The 14,078-nt window shown below is 40.9% G+C and overlaps 1 protein-coding gene across 2 annotated transcripts in view; it reads left to right on the plus strand.

Moving 5' to 3' along the window:
* The window catches only part of SEL1L3 (SEL1L family member 3), a 117,946-nt gene that overhangs the window by 81,493 nt on the left and 22,375 nt on the right, over positions 1–14,078 (plus strand). For both annotated transcript variants that reach the window (XM_050790674.1, XM_050790673.1), the window contains exons 15-17: positions 1,618–1,794; positions 4,874–5,001; positions 7,733–7,816. In XM_050790674.1, coding sequence (XP_050646631.1) covers positions 1,618–1,794; positions 4,874–5,001; positions 7,733–7,816 — 389 coding nt within the window. The remainder of the gene's footprint in view (positions 1–1,617; positions 1,795–4,873; positions 5,002–7,732; positions 7,817–14,078) is intronic.

Consider the following 14,078-nt stretch of genomic DNA (forward strand, 5'->3'; position numbering starts at 1 on the left):
CTTGCCACAATAGGGGCAGCAAAATTCAAAAGCTGAATTCACCTTCCAGTCAATAGCATTCGGGCTGATTTTGTTTGAAGGCTAAAATTATAATCAGGAGCTGCCCTCATAACAAGCAGCAGGACCCCTGGAAATTGAATGGGTATAAATGCCACTGAATTCAGGAAACCAGAAGCCTAACTCCTTTGAAGGTTAACTCTGTGGTGTCCGTTTCCCATTTGTTTCCTGTGCATTGATAACAGGGCTGTTTATTAAGTTTATTGCTAGGATTGGGAATTATTTTGCTTTTGTCACTATTTACACTTAAGTAGTATCATCAAGTCGGCTAGTTTCTATACAGCTCTACAGAATGGAGGATACAATGTTGCTTTTGAGGGGCCCCCACCCACACATGCACACACATGCACACACACACACACGCATGCCCAATGCATGCACAGTCACATGTGCACACTCATATGTGCATGCATACTGATGTCCAAATAAATAGATTTGCAGAAACTACTAGAAATCTACACCTTGACAAGGCACCTTATAGCCCTTTTGGCATCTGGATGTGCCTCCAAGGCTACCAATATTTGCCTTAATGATGAAGACTCCTAAAATGACCATGCTGATTTTTCTTCTTCATTCTCGTCTCCTGAGGAGTTCAAAGTTGCATACAGCAGGAAGTTAGAGCATAGAATGAGAGACCTAAAAGATTGTTCCTCCATCTATGTGTTGTCAAGAGGACACATGACCAGGGAGAGGGAACCCCCTGATATGTACCCCACTCCTGACAACAGCAACTCTAGGGCAGGAGTAGAAAAATAACTTAACGGTAGTCATGGAAGTCATTGGTTGCAGAGGACCATAAAATGGGGCCGTGAGGTGGTTTCTTGGAAGGTGTGAAATTTGCATCTCTGTACCATCCTAGTGGCGAATTGATGTCTAGTGTGCTTTATTCTGAATGAATTTTAACAGAGCTTAGGTAAATAATGAGGAAATACAGTTTTATTGATCTGGAATAGTCATGGCCTTAAAAGTATTAAATGATTCTCATTCTTCACTGCCGTCCCCTTCTGCTTCTGCCCCTCCCAGACCCTGAATTCCCTGTCAGAACTGGGGGTACCACGCAGAGACAGAGCACCTGTGCTGTGCAAGTAGGATGTTGCGTCTGCTTCCCACAGAGTGCGTGTTGGTGTTCAGGGCAGAGGAATCAACAGATGGGCAGGCGGATCACCTAGAAACCATCCCAGTCGGGGCAGGTTTCAGGCCTCAGTTGAGCGTTCATGAATTTCAAGGGCACTATTGATGCAGCAGGGCAATCAGAGGCCTTTTATAGACAAGCGTGTTGCATAAGAGCCCACAGGAGCAGAACAATGATTTGGGGGCTAACATTGCTGCAGAGATGGAAGGCAGAATCCCAGCAGCAGTCGGGTGAAACCCACCTGGGAAGACTGTGAGGCAGGCTTGTGTTTTCTAGCACTTAGTTTTTCTTTAATGCCATCTGCTCCAAAATAAGAGAAAGGGAAGGTTTTGTTCAGGCTTAGGCAGAATGCTTCCACAATAATTGCTTCCAGAGCTCTTTAGATTTCATTTTTCTAAAGTTAATTTCTTTATTGTTCCAAAATTTAGGGATTGCATCAGGCAGTCAATGGCCTGGGATGGTATTACCACAAATTCAAGAAAAATTACGCCAAAGCAGCAAAGTACTGGTTAAAAGCAGAAGAAATGGGGAACCCAGATGCATCATACAATCTTGGAGTCCTGCATTTGGATGGCATCTTCCCTGGAGTCCCTGGAAGAAATCAAGTGAGTAAGACTTGAGGCCCACTCTGCAACTGGTCGGTCCCTTGATCATGAAGCATTTGTTGAAGGTACACTGTGTGCCCCAGACACAACCCCAGACACAGTCCCTGTCCTCGAGGAGCTCAGGGGGTCTCGTAGGAAGACAAGATAGTGAAGAGGAAAGGGTGGCATCTGGCCAAGTGCCAAGTGTGTGGCAAATGGTGTGACGCGAAGCTCTGGAGCCAGGAAACAGTGAAGGCCAAAGCAGCCAGGAAGGCTTCATGGAGGAGGGGGTCTTGAGCTAGAGGGAGGAGTGGGAGATGACACAGGACAGGAATAGAATGAGATGGAGCAGAGACTGATCTTGCTAGAAGCAAGGAGAGCTAAGTCCAGATATGACTGCCTGGTGTGAAACCAGTTTTAATAATAATGAAAATACAATGGCAATCTTAAGTGTTGATTAAGCATTTCCTCTGTGCCAAGCACCATGCAAAACACCGTACCATGTGCTCTCTTACATAATCCTAATTCGCCTCTGAAATAGCTCTTAATACTCTGGTTATGTCCATTTTTCAGATAAGTGACTGAGATACTGCGAAATTAAGTAACATAGGGTCACACACTTCGTGGTGTGAAGACCTGGCCCTAGTGCACAGTGGAAGTCCACTCTATTAATAATAATGTTGATGTTGGTAATCATAACCTAAGCTACATTATTATTATTTTTTTTTTTTTCTGAGACAGAGTCTCGCTCTATCACCCAAGCTGGAGTGCAGTGGCACAATCTCAGCTCACTACAGCCTCCACCTTCTGGGTTCAAACGATTCTCATGCCTCAACCTCTGGAGTAGCTGGGATTACAGGCGTGCACCACCATGCCTAGTTAATTTTTGTATTTTTAGTAGAGATGAGGTTTGCTGGTCTTGAACTTCTGGCCTCAAGTGATGCCCACCTCGGCCACCCAAAGTGCTGGGATTACAGGCGTGAGCCACTGTGCCCGGCCCTGAGCTCAACTACATTTAACAAAATGTGGTGAACACCTACCCAGTGCCAGGCAAATAGCCCCTGAACACCGAGGACATAGTAGCAGGCAAATCAGTCCCTGCTCTTATGAAGTTTCATTCCACCAAATGGAAAAGACAATAAACAAATAACTATGTGATAGGAGGGGAGGTGAAGATCAGTGCTATGCAGAGAACTAAAACAAGTTCAGGAGGGCTGAGAACAGTGGTTCACACCTGTAATCCCATCACACTTTGGGAGACTGAGGCAGGCAGATCACTTGAGCTCAGGAGTTCAAGACCAGCCTGGCCAACATGGTGAAATTCCGTCTCTAAAAACACAAACCCTCATCACTAAAAATACAAAAATTAGCCAGGTATGCTTGTAATCCCAGCCACTCAAGAGGCTGAGGCAGGAGAATCACTGGAACCCTGGAGGCAGAGGTTGCAGTGAGCCAAGATTGCGCCACTGTACTCCAGCCTGGGCGACAGAGCGAGACTCCATCTCAAAAAACAAACAAACAAAAAATGTATTTTTAATTTTTATATAGTTTATATGTGTATATAAATTTTTATTTATATATCTTTTATATATATATGTAGTATGAGGAGGTGGAGATTGGGAAATGCTATTTTATAATGGAAACCAGGGAACCAGGGAAGGCCTCTTTCATAAGGTGATATTGTATAGACTCCTAAAGGAATCTTACAGATATCTGGGAGAACATTCTGGAAGGAAGGAACAGGCAGTGCAGAGGCCCCGAGAAGGTAGCAGGCTTGGTGTGCTAGAGGAGCAGCAGGGAGGCCAGAGGAGTGGAGTGGAAAGCAGAAGAGACGGAGAGGGTGTGAGACAGGGCTAGGGAGGAAGCCGACCAGTGTGAGACTTAGTTTCTGCTCTGAGCAAAGTGGAAACCACTGGGCAGTGTTCAATGGGGCAATGATGGGTTATGTTTTAAAAGTTCCTCCTAGATCCTGCCTACTGGAGACATGGACAGGAGCAGGGGGTTCATGCATTGGATCCAAGTGAGAGAGGGCAGTGGGCGAGACCAGGGCGGTGTCAGTGGAGGGGCTGAAATTGGGTTCTACATGTATTTGGAAGGTTGAGGCAGCAGGATTTGCTGGTGGATTGAATGTGGGGTGTGAGAGGTGGAGAAGAGTCAGGGATGACTCCAGGGCGTTTGTCATCTGTTGCGCTGGAAGAATGGAAGTGGCATTTATTGGGAGGAACAAGATTGTGGCAGCAGCAGATTTGGGGGTAGGAGGGGAAGAATTGGAAGACTATTCTTTTTGAAACACTGTGATAAACCTTGAGAATGTGTTATCTCATTTAATCCTTGCAACAGCCCTTCACTGTAGGTGCTATCTGAAGGCACATTTTTCAGTGGAAGGAAATTAGATTTGGAGAGATTAACCAACATGCCCAAGTCCACACAGCTAGTAAGGAGCAGAGCTGGGATTTGAACCAAGCCTGCCTAACTTCAACGCCCTTGCTTTCAAAAAACAATAGCTAAGTGCCTCAGAAAAATAAGAGTAATCAGTGGAAATATACCCATCTATATGTTTGTCTTATTCTTTCCCTCTACCTGTCTCTGATGACATAAGTGGCTGTATATTTTTATGCATAGCAAATGTGTGCTAACCCTCCCAAGACATCTGTGAGTGAAGTTTTCTTATTGTCACATTCTAATTCTCACCTTCCTACTGGAAATGCCATTTTTGCACATGAGTTTGAAGAAAGGTTTTAAGCAGGGTTAGGAAAGCAAATGCCTGGATTTTCACCTGGTGTGACTTCTGATATAGTCTTCTATCTAGCCTGCAGGGGGTTATGTGAGGATCAAATGAGATGGCAATGGTATTCATAATTACATATTGTCTTATTTATTGGGTAAACTTAATCAACAGAATAGCTGAGGCAAGGTCATGCATCTCAGAGGCTGGCTTCTGTGATTGGCTATCTTCCTGGAATTGTTGCTTGCCCTGGTTTTAAAGCTATCAGAAGTTATAAGCCTGTAATCATATCAGGCTTAAAGCATCTTACCACCTAGCCTCCGGTGAAACCAGCCCAGCTAGGATGACTCAACGTTTGTTCATCTCTCATTACAGACTTTAGCTGGTGAATATTTCCATAAGGCTGCACAAGGCGGACACATGGAAGGAACCTTGTGGTGTTCTCTCTACTATATCACAGGCAACCTGGAGACATTCCCTAGAGATCCTGAGAAAGCTGTTGTGTAAGACTGTCAAACATTGCATTTGAAGGGAAAGTCATATCCTAGATTCACTGTGCCTGAGCATTTTTTAAATTGAGTTTTTTATTTTTACCAGTTATACATGCATGTAGTTTTAAAAGCCACATAATTTGACAAGACAAAATTAAAAATTTTAATTAAAAATTTAAAAATAATTTGACAAAGGCAAAACAAGAAATTCTTGCCTACCCCGCTTCATCCCACCCCCAGACTCTATTTTCTGCTCCCTAGAATGAATCACTTTCAATCTTTTTTGAAAGATTTATTTATTGATTTTATTTATTTTTTATTTGTCTCTATTTCTAAATAACATGCTTATACCACTATTTCTTGGTATTTTCATGCTAGGCATTGTCTAATGATGTCCCACTGTGAACGATAAAGATGTAGTTTCCTTTGACTCTGCCACCTCCCACTACTCAGCTCATTCACACTTCCTGCCATCTTTCATCTTCCCAATAAGTATATCATTTTGGTTACATTAGTATCAGGGCTTACATTATTATGACCATGTAAATGCTATTTCTAACTGAGCCATAGTATACTATGATTACTTTTCCTTTCTTGCACAACTTTTTCTTTTCTATGGATTGTTACTTATTTTTTATTGTTTATTTGCTAAGCTTTCTGTATACTTATCATTTTCTATGTACTTGATCTCCAAATTCTCCTCCAGGTGCCTGAATTTCCTCTCAGTATGTCCAGACCTATCTACATATTATGTTAATTTAACCTTCCTGGTAACATCCGTCCTGGAGTCTTTGTTCAGGACAATGCTGTCATGCTGAGATTAACTGTCATTATTATGGATATTTACTTTCCCTCCATCTCTGTCTTTTTTGGTTCTCTTCTTTGCCAGACCCCTTTCTTTCTCTTTCTTGGTCTGCACTTACATTTTGGTAGAGCACATCCTATAGTAGGTTCCTGAGGTATGGTGAATGGGAGGCACATTTTTGAGGTCTTGCATGTCTGAAAATGTTTTACAGGAATTATCAAGCCATGACCCATAGATGAAATGTAGCTTGGTACCTGTTTTGTATGACTCCAAGAGCTAAGAATGCTTTTACATTCCTGAGGAGTTATAAAACAAATAAAGAAGGATATGCAACAGAGACTATATGTGGCCCACGAAGTTTACGGTATTTAGTATCTTGCTCTTTACAGAAAAAGAGTTTGTCGACCTCTGTTTTAAGCCACCCTCACACTGATACCCTGGCTCTCCAAAAGATTGTTCTTCGTAACACATTTGGGTTCAAATCCAACCTGACCTGACCTTCGTGATAAACTTGACTTAGACTGACTTGGTTTTTTATCTTTGTTATTTAGTATATTTGACATGAATATTCATGTTTTGTGGTTTTTCTGTTATCCTCTCGTTATTGATTTCTAGCTTAATTTCACTGTGATGAGAGAATATATTGTGAATGATTCCGATCCTTTGAAATTTGTCGAAGTGTGCTTTATGACTAGTATATGGTCAATTTTGGTATATGTTTTATGGCTTTTTGAAAAGAGTGTACTTTCTGAACTTGTTGGGTACAACATCTACATATATATCAGTTACATCAAGTTTGTTAATTATGTTATTCAGAGCTTCCCCATCCTTTCTGATGTTTCTTTTTCTGCTTGTTAGGTCAGTTACTGAAAGAAGTATATTAAAATCTCCAACTATATTTGTGAACTTATTTACCTCTCCTTTTAGTTCTGTCAATTTTGCATTATATATCTTGAATCTATGTTATTGGATCACATAGATTTAGAATTGTTTTGTCTTTGTAGTTGATCCCTTTATCATTTTACAATGTCCTCTTTATCTCTGTTCATGGTTCTTGCCTTAAAGTCTATTTTTTCTGATGATCATATAGTTATACCTGATTTTAGTGTTAGAGTTTGTATGATTTATCTTTTTCCATTTCTTTACTTTCAACTTTTCTTCATTCTTAAATTTCAATGCATGTCTCTTGTAAGCAGCATAAATTAGGTATTTGTATTTTTTAATTTTTAAAATTTTGTATTTTTATTTTTTGTACTTTTAAATTTTCATTTTTAATTGGTGTATTTTGTCCATTTACATTTAATGTAATTGTGGATATGTTTGGTTTTAAATATACCGTTTTCCTGCTTATTTTCTATTTGTTACTTTTGTGGGGGGTTTTGTCAGGGGTCACTTTTGTGGGGGGCCTTTTTTTAATCTCTTTTCTTACTCTTCCTTTGTACTAATCAAGTATTTTAAAAAATTATTCTACTTCCCCTTCTATTAGCTTTCTAGTTATGCATTCTTAAACTATTACTTTAGTAGTTATAAGTCTAAAGATTATAACAGACTAGGTCATTACTAATAAACTCCTAATAAATTAGGGAACAAAGCCAAATAGGGAAAGCTAATAATAAGTAAGTAAACATGACTTAATAGAATACTAGAACTCTTGGTAGAGATTGTATTTTTTCATATTGGTGGATATATTTCATTATGTATCTTACATGTCTTTGTTTCCATAAAAGACAACTCCTAATCATTCATAAGAAAGGGTACTAAATGAAAAGCTCAGAATGCATTTTCTTTACCTTCTTAACATTCAGTTCTGGTTTGTTGTTCTATAAAAATTCTAACTAGCAAAATATTCCCAAGTGGGATTTATTGAGAGCATATGAAGAAAAACATTTTATTAAATTTGCCATGGTTTGCATATTTTCTCTTCCCTTTTTTTTTCAGATGGGCAAAACATGTAGCTGAGAAAAATGGCTACTTGGGCCATGTCATTCGCAAAGGCCTCAATGCCTACCTGGAAGGTTCATGGTAAGCTTGGGATCCACGTTACAGCAAACTTTTTTCCCTGCCTGTCAGTATAGTCTTATGAAATGGAGTCTTAAAATGCAACTGAGAAAGCAATTTGCAGGGAAATCACAGCTCCCAGTAATGATATTCAGAGTATCATGGACTGATTGACTGTTGATTAGAAAACATAGCATTTCCATGTTTAATTATACACAAAAATTTGTTCTCTAGGGGAATTGTTCACACTCATCAAGTTGAGAGAGATATACAAATACATTGATTTCTCTTTCCTTTAAGCTTGCCCCTTTTGGTTTTAGAGTCTGGAGACAGCATAGGGGATCTTAGGTGAGACCCTCTGCTTTTTATTTCCAGGCCACAGAAAGTCCAGAATTTCTACCTTGTTCCTAGCAAGAAGAGAGATCAGTGTTTAAGGCTCAGGCTACCTCTTCCATAGATGTTTTACCGCATCTGCCATGACTAGGAGCCTGGGATTGCTGGAAGTCCAGTATCCAATGGCACAACCAAACAGATGCCCTTCTTCCTAACCTTCTGGTGGAGTTAGCAAATCTCATCTTGTTCTTTATGGGATGAAACATGATGCATGAGGACCCACAAATGCTCCCTGTTTGCTGTTACTCATAGATTTTACAAATAAGGGACCCCTCCCCCAACTTGACCAATCTCCTTTCTTTTATTTTTTTCTGTCAGTTCTAGCATTCCATTGTTGTTTTAACTTGAGTCACATTTTCTTGGCTGGTTTATTGCCTAAATGATGTGGATATTTCAGTAATAACTAAAAAAAGTCCTCGGTCCACTGCCTCAAAGACATTAGATGAGACTCAGCATTGATCACATTCTGATTTGAACCTTAATTAAAAATTAAAGTGTAAGTTCAAAAGAATGACATTTTCCCTTTTAGTCCATGGCTGCACATGCAACCAACAGATAGCATCTCAATGAGTGAGAATCTTAAATTAGAAAATGTAGGAGAAATGAGGCCAATGAAGAAAGCACCAAATGCAAATTTTTATTATCATCATCCTGTGAAAGTTTATTACCTGTGACCTCACTTTGCACAATCAAAAAGATTTTTTTTTCAGAAAGTTACTGTTTCCCCATCATAAACGTACCTTACAATTTTTTTGGGATGCTTTATCTTGTTTCTCAAGTGAACTTCAGTTCATAAAACTCCCAAATTTGACTTAATTCATTCTCTGCTTCTTGCTCTCCCAACCTCCCACCCTCTGCTTCCTACAAACTTCTTAGGATGAACTAAACATTCAATATCGGAGTGTTTATTTTTGGGGTTTTCCCAAAGGAAGAGCACTCCTGTAAACACTCCTCCCCAACCCACCCCCGCCCCCATGATGTCTAACACTGTTTCTCTCATGGAGTCTTTGTTAGTTCCTTAGCTTTCTTGCCTACTTTTGATGTTTTGAAGCTTTTTTGAGATGAAGTCTCACTCTGTCACCCAGGCTGGGGTGCAGTGGCACGATCTTAGCTCACTGCAGCCTCCACCTCCTGGGTTCAAGCAATTCTCCTGCCTCAGTGTCCCGAGTAGCTGGGATTACAGGTGTCCACCACCATGCCCAGATAATTTTTGTGTTTTTAGAAGAGACAGGGTTTTTCCATTTTGGCCAAGCTGGTCTCAAACTCCTGACCTCAGGTGATTCACCCACCTTGGCCTCCCCAAAGTGTTGGGATTACAGGCCTGAGCACCGCGCCTGGGTCCTACTTTTGAATTTAATATCACAAAGCACTTTAGCACATTTTAAAAGCTGCTGTGAAGGGCTAGATGAATTAAGATTTTTGTGACTTGTCCTCCTTCTTAGAATACTCAGCTTCATCATGGTTTTTTTCTGTTTGGTTGGTTGGTTATTTGGTTAGTTGGGGGAAGGAGAAAGGAGACCTGAAGTGTGTCCCGCACCCTTTGTGAGTTTGGATTCAGTTCCGCAGATTTTACTGAGTACGCTTAAATGCAGGATGCCTGGCCACAAGCTTCCACAGATGCCTTAAGTAGGGCTTGGGGAAATTTGCTGCCTCATCTCTTCTGCAGGCAGGTTCTCATGTGGCCCATATTCTATCTGATCTCCGAGCCCTTGCACTGACTTTTCCCTCTGCCCAGGAATCCTACCTAACTCCTTATTTCCTTTTGTTCTTCTGTGGATCATGATTGCTCTTTACACGTCAATTGCCTGATCACATCTATCCCAGTTCCCTAAACACAGGGGTGCCCGGAAAGTGTTCAGAAACTACTGATTGAATGAACTAAGGTGAATAGAGGGAACAATTATAGCTCAAGGGCCATGAGCAGTATGTAAAGATCACTGGGGATACAAATGAGGAAAAGATGCCTGGTTTGGGAAGCTTGGGACAGCCTTCATGGTAGAAGTAATGGATGATGTGGTCTTGAAGGATGGGTGGAATTTCCACTTAGCCAGGCAGGGAACAGCATTTATGGTGTAGGGAATTACAGGAACAAAAGCAAAGTGATAGGAAAATTCTAAGTGAGTCTACAAAACATTATGCCATGTGGGTAAAACTTGAGAGGGATATATAATGAAACCAAAGAGGTGCTACTTTATGGAATTTTGAATGGCAGATTATGCATTTGTAAAGCAGTGGGGAGCCATCAATAGTTTCTTATTTAATTTATGAAGCAGTGGGGAGCCATTGATCATTTTGGAGAGCGTAGTGACGTGACAGAGCCTGTTTCTAAGATGCTTAATCAAACAGCTGTGTATGGTGAATAGAAGGGAGAGCCTGAAAGGGGTTAGTTCAAAAGGAGCCAAGCATTTGTACGGAAGACGTGGCATGAGTCAGTAGGGTGGCTTCTGTCTTCTTTTATCATGTAATCATTGATACGTGTGATATATACATAACCTCCAAAGCATGACAATAAAATGAACAGCCATAAAGCTACCACTCTACTTAACAAAATAAACATGGCCAGTGCTGGTGAAGGCCCTGCTGTCTCTCCCAGATTAAATCCCATCCTACCGCCAGTACTCAGAAGTAACCATCATCCTAGCTTCTTGTTAGTCTGCCCCTTGCCCTCTTTATATTTTTAATATATATGGATATATTCCTAAGAAATGAATTTAGTTTGGCTTATTTCTGACCTTTATATGATTTTAATTGTTTTTTTTTTTTTTTTTTTTTTTTTTTTTTTTGAGACGGAGTCTCGCTCTGCCGCCCAGGCTGGAGTGCAGTGGCCGGATCTCAGCTCACTGCAAGCTCCGCCTCCCGGGTTCCCACCATTCTCCTGCCTCAGCCTCCCGAGTAGCTGGGACTACAGGCGCCCGCCACCTCGCCCGGCTAGTTTTTTGTGTTTTTTAGTAGAGATGGGGTTTCACCATGTTAGCCAGGATGGTCTCGATCTCCCGACCTCGTGATCCGCCCGTCTCGGCCTCCCAAAGTGCTGGGATTACAGGCTTGAGCCACCGCGCCCGGCCAATTGTTTTATATAATATATAATTCTTCAACTGCTTTTTTATACTTAACATTATGCTCCTAAGGTTCACACATCTTGCTGGGTGTGGTGGTGCACGCCTGTAATCTCAGCATTTTGGGAGGCCAAGGTGGGCGGATCATTTGCGGTCAGGAGTTTGAGACCAGCCCGACCAACATGCTGAAACCCCATTTTGACTAAAATACAAAAATTAGCCGGGTGTGATGGTGTGCACCTGTAATCTCAGCTACTCGGGAGCTGAGATAGGAAAATCACTTGAACCCAGGAGGTGAAGGTTGCAGTGAGCTGAGATTGAGCCACTGCATTCCAGCCTGGATGACTGAGCAAGACTCCCTCTCAAAAAAAAAATAAAAAATAAAAATAGGATTCACACATTTTGATGCATGTACCTGTAGGTCATTCATATTCACTGCTGTAATAGATCACAATTCATTTCCCAATTCTCTTGTTAATGAATATTTGAGTTCTCTTTCTTTTCTTTTTCTTCCTTTCTTTTCTTTTCTTTCTTTTTTCTTGCTTTTCCTTTCCTTTTCCCTTCTGCCTTGCCTTGCCTTTTGTTTCCTTTGTTTTTTAAGAGCAATGAGGCCATGAGCATTTTTTGTGTATCTCCTAGGGCATATAGAAAGAGTCACTCTAGAATATAAACTTAGGAGTGGGGACTCTGGGTCATAGGGGAACATGTTCAGCCTTACAAGACAATGTCAATTGTTTTCCTAAGTGGTTTTAGCAATTTATTATCTTGCCCACCATACGTAAATTTTTATTTCGCCATATCTTTGCTAATCTTGATACAGAAGCTAATTATTTTTAAAGGTATGTCTCAGTCTGGATTTGAAACCTCTTAGTATCAACAGGAAGAAATGTTTTGTATCAATTACGATGGGGAAATCTTTTTCAAGATCTATTTGGGGCAAAGTGCTTCCATCCATTCCTGCTCTCCAAGCTTTCAAGCCCTCCCCAGGGGTTAAATAGGAAATACATGTTTGTTGGCCTCCTCACAGTCCAACATGACATTTTTTGGTGCCATCTATTCTGCTGTAATAGAACTAAATCATCCATCAATGTCCCAGTCCATCCCCTTTTTTCATTTTTGTGTGAGTGAATTTATTCTAGAAGTTATTTTCAAATTACATGTGTCAGTTTGATGAGCTTGTGCTTTTCCGTGTTGTTCCAAGATTTATATGGGATAGTTTCAAAGAGGAGCATGATTAAGAAAAGGGCTTTCTGCTGTATCAGCGTAATACAGAAGATAATGTTGTCATGCCTGAGGCTGTCCTCGGACACTCGAAGAAGTTAGCCAAGGAAAGACCAGCTGTCATGTTTCATTTCTCTCTGCCTTACCCCTACATGTGTTGTTTTATCTGCAAGCTACGCATTTTATTGTCCTTTATCTTAAATATACCAAAAATACTTAACCCAGGAGGTTAGCCAGATTATAGTGGGCTTGAGGCAAGGCAAGTAAGCATACATAGCTTCAGGTGAAAGAAATTCACCTTTTTGCAATAAAGCTGGGTCCTGAATTCCACTGAGACCCCAGGATTTTTTTTTTTTTTCATCCTTATAGTCTGAGCTGCTTCAAGCATTGGCAGAAAAGAGCACATGAAAAATAACATAATTGTGGAGAAACTGCTCAGGGGTACTCAAATTTATAATTCACAGCAAGCAGCCAAAGGATTGATGATTAAGATGTATCATTATAAAAGTTCTAGAAATACATGTGCTGGGTCTGAAAGGAGGATAGCAAATGTGTCCTTAAATTCTTTCTTTTCTCTCAATCCCTTCCTCTCCGCACCCATCCCCTCTCCCTGTCAAAATGACTGTCTAGGGGACAATTTTACTTGCGTGCATTGGAAATAAAGCTTGAAGCTCTGGTTGACTTCCTAAAGCTTGAGGAAATTCAAGGAAGGACAATAGTTTTGCAGCTTGTCTTTGGGTTTCCTGCAATTAAAAAATGCTGAGTAAATGTTTGTTCTATGACTATAAGTGTAGGAACATCTGTAATTAATACTCTCAGATGGCATCTGTTGAAACACAGTAAGAGCAAAGTGCTAGAAGGCTAAATGTGGACAGGGTTTCTGCAGAGGCATTGTCTCAGAAGCTTTAATAAGCTGAGGAAATCTGGTCTTGAGTGGCCAGCCCCTACCTAGAGCTCACTGCTCAGTAGATGTGAACATGGATGGTGGCGGTACAGGCATCAGGTGATTGATTGTGCAAGATGAAAGACAGAGGTGGATTTCTTTTTTTCTTTTCTTTTTTTCTTTTTTTTTTTTTTTTTTTTTTTTTTTTTTGAGACAGAGTCTCGCTCTGTTGCCCAGGCTGGAGTACAGTGGCATAATCTTGGCTCCCTGCAACCTCTGCCTCTTGGGTTCAAATGATTCTCCTGCCACAGCCTCCCAAGTAGCTGGGATTACATGCACCCACCACCACGCCCAGCTAATTTTTGTATTTTTAGTAGAGACGGGGTTTCACAATGTTGGCCAGGCTGGTCTTGAACTCCTGACCTCAAGTGATCTACCTGCCTCGGCCTCCCAAAGTGCTAGGATTATACACGTGAGCCACTGTGCTCGGCCCAGAGGTGGATTTCTGTTCAGTGCTTTTACGGATATCACATACCTTTTTAGACATCTCTTTCTGATGAATTTCAGTGTTTCCTCAGTGGAAATGCTTGAGAATTCGATGACATTTCCTCCTGATTTACACAGTGATTGGACAATAGAAGTCTTCTATAAAACTCGTTCCTGCCTTCCTTCCCCACCACCAGATCACTTTAGACACAAGATATTATCTTTATAAAGCTTATCATTGTGAATG

This window comes from Macaca thibetana, chromosome 5 (assembly GCF_024542745.1).
Source record: "Macaca thibetana thibetana isolate TM-01 chromosome 5, ASM2454274v1, whole genome shotgun sequence".
In the NCBI taxonomy this organism is placed as follows: domain Eukaryota; kingdom Metazoa; phylum Chordata; class Mammalia; order Primates; family Cercopithecidae; genus Macaca; species Macaca thibetana.